The 7,894-nt window shown below is 47.3% G+C and overlaps 1 protein-coding gene across 1 annotated transcript in view; it reads right to left on the reverse strand.

The window, feature by feature from the left end:
* The window catches only part of GPC3 (glypican 3), a 228,571-nt gene extending 226,006 nt beyond the window's left edge, over window positions 1–2,565 (reverse strand). The window contains exon 1 of the mRNA XM_019521290.1: window positions 2,495–2,565. Within this exon, the coding sequence (XP_019376835.1) occupies window positions 2,495–2,540 (46 nt within the window). The 5' untranslated portion in view covers window positions 2,541–2,565. The remainder of the gene's footprint in view (window positions 1–2,494) is intronic.
* Between the last annotated feature and the right edge of the window lie 5,329 nt (window positions 2,566–7,894).

The raw sequence follows: 7,894 nt of genomic DNA on the forward strand, positions 1-7,894 counted from the left end.
CATCTTGCACTTATCATTATTATTACATGTTTTTTCAAGAAAATACCAATTCCTTGTAGCCCAAATGATTTTCCCACCCCACAAAACATCAATTTTAATGAAATTCTCTATGGAGAAAAAGGGCTGTCTCGTCCACAATGCTTAACACCAGCCTAGCTAACGCAAAGTAACTCATGAGCCTGGCACCACTGCATGCACTTACGAGGCAGGAGATACGGGTTCAAAAACCCTGCTCCAAAGCACATCTCACTTGCTCGCAAGCAGAGTTGAAAAGCCTCTGTTTCATTTCAACGTGAAGCAGAAACAGATTCCAAACCATCAATATTTTTCACAAGAAGGATTCCCGTTCCTTGGCCAGCCCCATTCACCAGCCACAGGCCATTTCTGACAACATTTCACGTGAGTCCCGCGCTGGCCGCACCGTCCTCCCATTAGTTTCACTTTGTTATTTAGCATCAATAAAATAAAAATCAATTCTGCTTGGAAGAAGCTCAAGAAGTTATCACCTGCTGCTGTGCATTTGCTTTTCTAATTTTCAGAGAAGCAAGAGGCTGATCAGGACAGATATTAGTCTGACACCTAGCTCCACACAGCACTTCTGTTAGGTCCTGATGCTCAGCCCATGAAAAGACTCCTCTTGACTCTAGAGATCTTTGGACCCAGCCCTTAGCGAGGCACAAAGACAAATCACATTATTCTGCAAAAATATTAGTGTGATGGAAACATGCTTGATTGCTCATGCCCCCCCCCCTTTTTTTTTTAAATATAGGCAAAAACATTATTAATTTACAACGAACAAATCCCAATACTGCGGTGGTCAAGAAATCATTTCATCACACATTAACCAGAGAGGAAAAAATTTTGCTCGAGTAAAGCCCCTGAAGAGTGATTGCAAGCATAAGCGACTACACTAAATTGGGATTTGCTAGTGATGAAGTGCGTTTATCAAAGGTCAGGTTTGCTGAGAAAACAACACACCGTCCAAATAAAGATAGGGAGAGAGAGGTGGGGAAAAAAGATACAGGTAGCTCTGGAGAGGGTCGCTCCATATTCAAGATACCAAAGTGATGGGCAAGGAACAGAGAGCTTGTAGGCAAGTGTAAAACAGTCTCTATCCACCCTCCACCTTTCCCCAGTCCCCAGAGACTAGACTTTCATTTTGGACTGTACCAGGCATCAGCAAATTTTATTTAACATGCTTTTTAGTGGGAAGTTTATGGAGTATTATACTGGAGTCAGAGCTGGTTTGGACAGCTGAACAGTACTGGGTTAGGGCAGGGGGCTGTTGGAATTAGGTATGTTGGCAGTAATGTAGCTCACTTCTAAAAGAAAAGGGATTTTTAATATTCTTTTTCCCCATTTGCTCTTTATGGAAAGGTGCTTGGCCCTCTGTAAGCTCCAGGTCAGGAGTGTTGAGCCTCAGAGGGGTATCATCACCTTCACTGGAGCGGATACAGCGTTTTGCGACCTCCAAGAGGAATATCATTCTGAAAAGGCCAATTCCTCACTGCTAGTTTAAAAGGCACCATCGGCCAACACACTGCATCCCATTCCACTTTCCCAACAGCGTCGTGATGGCTCTACACCCACAGAGCCAGTCCGATTCAAGAACTGGCAGCATCACTATATCAGCAGCAAGCATAGTTCATAGAGGCCACCTGCTCGCACGACTTGTACGCAGATCGCTGCCGGCCACATCCGAAAGCAAGGCCATGGGCATCACGAGGACCGGAGAAGCGAGCAGGACTGTGTCCTCCTCTCCTGCCAGTAGCTGACCTCAGGCACTGAGGAGTCCTTATGTTTTACAAGCAAACTGGGGACTATTCATGATTTTACTGAGCTTCCAAGGGATAAACGCACAAAGAAAACCTAGCAAGGATTAGCTCAGAGGTGTACTGCTCCAACTTGAGGCAGAAAGGAAGGCAGTCACCACTGCTAGCATGGATATCTCTGATGCAACTTGGCCTAACACTGCGATTCCACACACACTGCATGCATGTCGAATGAGCAGTAAGTACCCCTGGTGCCCCCCCGCGCAGCAGGATCTCAGTTATAAACAACGTAATACAAGCCCAGAATGCAGCAAAAGGCAAGGTTTGGCTCAGCTGTAGTTTCAGTCCTGCTAGAGATGACTGAACCACCAGGCTCAGGTTGAAAGTGTAGACTCCCTCGGTGTTCGAGGAAGTGGGGAAGACACCAGGTTGTGCCCCAGCTTGGCCTAGGCGAGAAGCAAGGTGTCTACCTATTGTAGATCAATGCAAACTCCCACAACACTCAAGGCATGTTCAGGAGGCATTTTGCCACTGCTAGGCAAGGCAAATATGAAGCAGATGCCCCCAACCTGCCTCCAGTACAGGAAAACCACCTGGTCGCGCACTCCAGGGAAAGCCCAGGACCCTGCAGGACTCGGTCCCATTTGCCAAAGGTGATCAGCCAGCTCCACGCATCCAACTCTCTCATCGCCTTGCAAAGGGGACCCACCCTGCCCCCTTACCTTGGAAGACGGCAGCGTTCTGGATGACAAGGAACTTCAGCTCCATACTGGCAGACTGGAGAAGCTGCTCCATGTTCATGCGAGCTGTTGCCTGGTACTTTTCCTCCATCTTTCTCGAGCAACACGTGGAGCCCTTCGGGAGGCACACTTGCAAGTCAGACCCTGAGAACACACACAAGGGGGGTGGGAAGCAGGCATCAGTAACATAGACATGTCGTGCCCCTACAAAACAGCAGATCCATAAGTTGGTAACGCTGCATTAACTACTTTAGGTAAAGCCTTTCAGCATCTCAATTTGTAAAGAGGGCTGGCTGGGTTCCCAATGGGTGCCAGGGCAGAAGGAGACCCGAGGTAAATACAGCAAGGCAATGAATACAGAAGCCAGTGCACAACAAGGAGCAAAGTGATGATCCTGACAGACAGAAGAAACAAGGGTCTGGGGGTAGGGAACTCATGTCAATGAAACAAGGCATATATCCAAGCAATCTGATCTGCCATGGACATCGCAGGATGGGCTATACAATGCAAACAATGACTTTCCAGAGCCCTCCATGTCAGATGGCAGACACGGTTCTTTGGGTAAACCCGATATCTTTTATTAGACCAACCTACACCCCAATCCATGCCAGTCGGTAGCCTCCCCTGCAGAAAGCCTGCTAGAACAGAGAACAGTGCAATGAGGGCAAGGGTTAGCATCATGCTGGGCCAGCCCTGTCTCACTTAACTTACATGTGCTACACCGAGGACCACGGGATGCCCATGAATGGGCCTGCAAATTGGCAGGCCCCCTTCTCTCAGACACAACAGCAGGCTCAGATCTGGTCTGCACCAAGTCCAAGCGCAGTTGCACATGCCAACACACCATCAGACTGCAAGCAGCAATGCTCCTCACGAGGCAGCCTCCTGCTGCAGCAGACCAAGTGGAGAAGCATCCACGATTTGCAGAAAACGACTGGTTCAGGTGCCTGGCCCCTGGGTGCCCAGCCTGGGTTTGGGCACCTCAACGACTGAGGTCTCGCACTCTCAAAGCAAATTAGCTCAAGTTACACGCTCAAAATGCCAGGATTTTAGAAAATGCCTGGACTTTATTCCAACTCATAGGCTTGCAATTCTCTTCTGGACTCACTCCTGGAAGCACGAGATTAGGTAAAGATCTGAGTTTTCACTGAAAAAAAATCCATGAATTTTCTAGCTCTTGTGGTTGCAAAGAAACGCTCAGAAACAACCCTTCCAGTCCAGATACTGGAGGACAAAAAAAAAAAAATGGAGCTACTTTTACTACTGGATAAAACTCACTAGGCTTTTTAACTCCCAGGCTTTTGAATGTCTAGTGCTGAGCAACTTCAGTACATCTTGGCCATATGTATAAAGACACATCCATAAATTCTCACTCTGGCTCAACCTCCCTTCCAATAGTGAGCTGCAGACAGGGAGATACAAACAAAACCAACAGCCCAGGTCAGCATAAAATAGTTTTATAAAAGAAAAAAATATATCAAATCCACTGCAATGATTTATCAAGTTTGGTGAGTAAAACTGGCTATTAAGTAGCCAGTTAAGTTAAGATGCACTTTGAGGTTTGGAGACCTGAAGCCCGGTGCAACAGCCATTGATGCCATCCATTCATCTCCCTGAAACCTCCTACACATTCATGATTGGTCTCAAGGAACTGTCCAGAGATGCCAATGAAATCCTGTGCAAACTAGATGACAGTCCATCCCTGGTCCCAAGGAGCCAAGAGGAGAGCTGAATGCAACTTTTCCACCTATTGCCAACATGCTGTCTCACACGAGGTGCACGTGGCAGGTTTTTAAGGCAGCATGAAAGCAGTTCAGTCTGACAGCACCCTCCATAAATGTCTGGCTTTGATCTGATAATTAACCATCCTCCCAGGTTTCTCTCCCTCCCTCCCTCCCCCTTTTTAAGATTTTTTTTCCTAGATGCACTTTCCAGCTGATCGCTGGAAAGCATCAGAAGTTGCCTTGGTAAAACAAGGCACAAAAGAACAGGGCATACATGTGTGATCAGGCTTGACATGCATGCCCATCAGAACAGGCGATGTGTGTGCAGAACATGCTAGGAAAAAAAATCACCAGGACTCAATCACAATGGAAAGCAAAGTCCTCCTTCCATTCTCCCCAATGCAAGCTGGAGGCAGAGGATTATTACTGATAAGGGAATTGCACCTCATATCACAACAACACTGGAGAGGGCAGTGCTGGCTAATGGCTAGGGCATGGGACTGGGATTGTGGACACCTGGATCCTATGTCCAGGGCTGCTGCTGGACTCTAAACAAATCTCTTCACTCCCTACTCAGCTGCTCCTCCATGAGTTGGTTTAAGATGAATGGGTAAGGAGCCAGGCACTGCTACCGCTAGCAGGCAAGCAGCAACAGGCAGGACAGACCACTTTGGAGGAGGAGGGCAACGTATATTTTATGCTCCAAAAAAACCCAAAAAAACCTGATCTTGTAAAACTGCACAAAGCGCTCAGAGCAAGATATCGTCCTACTGAAATGAGTGGTCGCATAAAAGCACTTTAGAAGGATTTTGGAAATAAATCGAAGTCAATTTACACCCCAAAAGGCTTTGCCCAGTTCCTTTCAACCCACAGCACAGCTCTCAATTTACGGCCAATGTGGGGCTGATTTCCTCCAACGTTCATTATATTCGGACATATTTCAAATGAAAAGGAACTGATGATTAATGGAAATACCAATATAGGGGAAAAAAAGAATTAGAGATCTCGCAATGAACAGAGCTGAACAAGCAAAAGGAAGGAAGAGGCCACAGGAGAGTCTCCCATACCCCTCACTCCCTCCTCATTAGCCACTATACCCCCACGTCTCTCCAGTTGACTTTTACTTTTTGAGTACAATGACAAGCACCCATCTCGCACTGAAGCAAGGGGGCCAGGAATTAGCTCTGGTGGGCAGTGGTAGCCAACAATATCAAATCTCAATAAATGTTACACTAACCCCAACAGGGCAGAAGGGTCACAATCTGCCAGAATTTGAAAGCATAAGGGTCATTGTCAGTTCAGACCTTTGCTTGTTCAGAACCAGCCGCTGGGAGCACGGGTCACTGGACCCGCTCTCTAGTACGGTTCTGGATGGGCGCAATCTTGCTGAGCAACACGGGGCCACTTGAAGTACCTGGAAAGGCTTTAATTATCACTGTTTATTTTTATTACACTGTCACGTAAAAGCCCTAGTAATGCACCCAGACCCTGTTGGCACTGGATTTATGACCCAGATACCTTGTTCTGGATGGACCCAGACCCTCAGACCGACCACAACCTCTCCATTCGATAATAGGTGAATTTTGCTGATACACAGTGATAGCAGATAAAAATAAGGCAAACAATTCTGTATCTACCAGCCCCAGTGTTCACAGAGTCAAAGTACGTCTGGCCAGGATGCAAACTTCACCCTGAAGTTCTCTTGAATGTCAGATGTCAGCAGCCTGGAGGTCGGAGGCTGAAGGCCACCCTGCTCCTAGTGGTGGCCCCAGGTTCACCTCTCAGAGACCCTCTGCTGCTCTAAAATCCCTCCTTTTGTATTCTCTCTCTCCTCTGATGACTCTTCATCTTTGGGCATCGTTGATTGGTCTCCCTGTGGTCTTCATACTGTCCACGTTCTGTCCAGTCAGCATATTCCTTTGTTTCACAAGCATGTACATATCCTAGTTTGGTTCTTTCCAGTCTTCTCCTAATTTGGTCTGTTCCCCAAAACTAGAAATCCCAAGGGCTCTGCAGCTGGGCACTGTGACCTGGCCAACATGGCAGAGTCCCTTATCTCATGTTATGGAACAATGTGGTACATGTCTTCAGTTTCCTAGTCTGTGTGTCTGCTTGCCCTGGACTGTTGTTCTAATGCATATCTACTTTACCTACAAGCCAGTTCCTGAAAGCAAAACTCTACATAGCATTTTCTAGCCATCAGACCCCAGTGTGCAAGGTGTTGTACAAACTGCAGAGGCTCTAGCACAGGGCTGTCCAACTGCTAGCTTGCAAGGGGGTTAATCTGAGCCCCTGCCCCCCAGACTCCCACCAGCCACCACTCCCCCTGTCACTGCAGCAGCAGCTGGGATCCCCAGGCTTTCCCTCTGACTTCTGCTTCCTGCACCCAGGAGTGACATGGTACATGGGTGCCCGTGCCACAGTGCAGCAGGGTAGCCTGCAGCTGGTGAGTTGCCTGGGTAGTGGAGGGGTGGGGGCAGCCCCCAGCCACTTAGAAGTTGGACAACTCTGCTCTAAAAGAGCAGCACAGTGCTGATGCTCTGGAACTGCTTGTCAATGAGGCTGTAGCAAGAGAAGGTCATTCAGCATGGTCCTGAAGCCCAGGGACAGACATCTGACAACATCCGAACTTGTGGGCAGACACAACTAGGCATTCAATATATTACTGCATATTTCTGACTTCAAAAAAAGGACCAGAAAAGGTCCCATGGATCATCCCAACCATTTCCCAGGTCCCACTCTGCCTGCCAATTCACTCTGGCAGGTATTTTATGCAATGTTTAAACATCTCTCGCGATGGTCCCCAACACGGGAGATAGTTAAGATCATTCTAATGCTTAATGGCCCTTACTGTTAAGATTGTTTTATCTTCCAACCTACATTTTCCTCCTTTTTTCCCCTTAGTTTCAAGTCATTGCACTTTGTAATGCCATTCTCAATCCCTGAAAATGATCCCTTCCCTTTGCTAGAGATCATTACAATTTCTTTTTGGAGAGAAAATCTCTAGCTTGTTACCCTGACAGGTCTGTGAAAGCACATTCAGATGCATGCGTATTGATCTTCCTATTGCTTTTTAATGCTTTTGTCTCTATGATGGGAGGCATGCATGCCTGAACCTTGCAAAATAGGACCCCCAGCAAGGAAGTGGCTGCAGGATCTGACCCCATAGGTAGGCATGTGTGTATCAATGAGCATTACAGCGCTGTGGCATTTATGCCATCTTGGGGAACAGCAGTGTAAATGCTTCAGTAATTTTGCACACACTCATGGTAAGCAGAGCTAGTCTCCGTACAGCCGCAATAATGTACTTGGCCACATTCCTCACACCTCAAAGTAGGAATTTTAAAATCCATTGTCAGCTGCTTCTCAGTAAGCTGTTCACGTCGATAGACAAGTATTTCCAAGGAGAAGGGCTCAGCACCATAGGAGTTAAAGTAATTTTGATGGAATACGGAGAAAACTGGGGGCGGGGGAATCCATACCACCTACATGCAGGTGCTGTAGAATTTGTAGAAAAGGCTTACGGGCCAAATTCTGATCTCCGTTACACTTCACTAAGACCCCAACTCTGTAATCAAGTACAGGCGGAGAAGCGGCTAATTTCATTAGGGCACAAGTGTCTGCCTGCCCAGGCAAAACTGCAGCTTTGTGTCCTAGA

The sequence above is a fragment of the Gavialis gangeticus genome, unplaced genomic scaffold, assembly GCF_001723915.1.
Source record: "Gavialis gangeticus isolate Ggan-Ray unplaced genomic scaffold, GavGan_comp1, whole genome shotgun sequence".
Lineage (NCBI taxonomy): Eukaryota > Metazoa > Chordata > Crocodylia > Gavialidae > Gavialis > Gavialis gangeticus.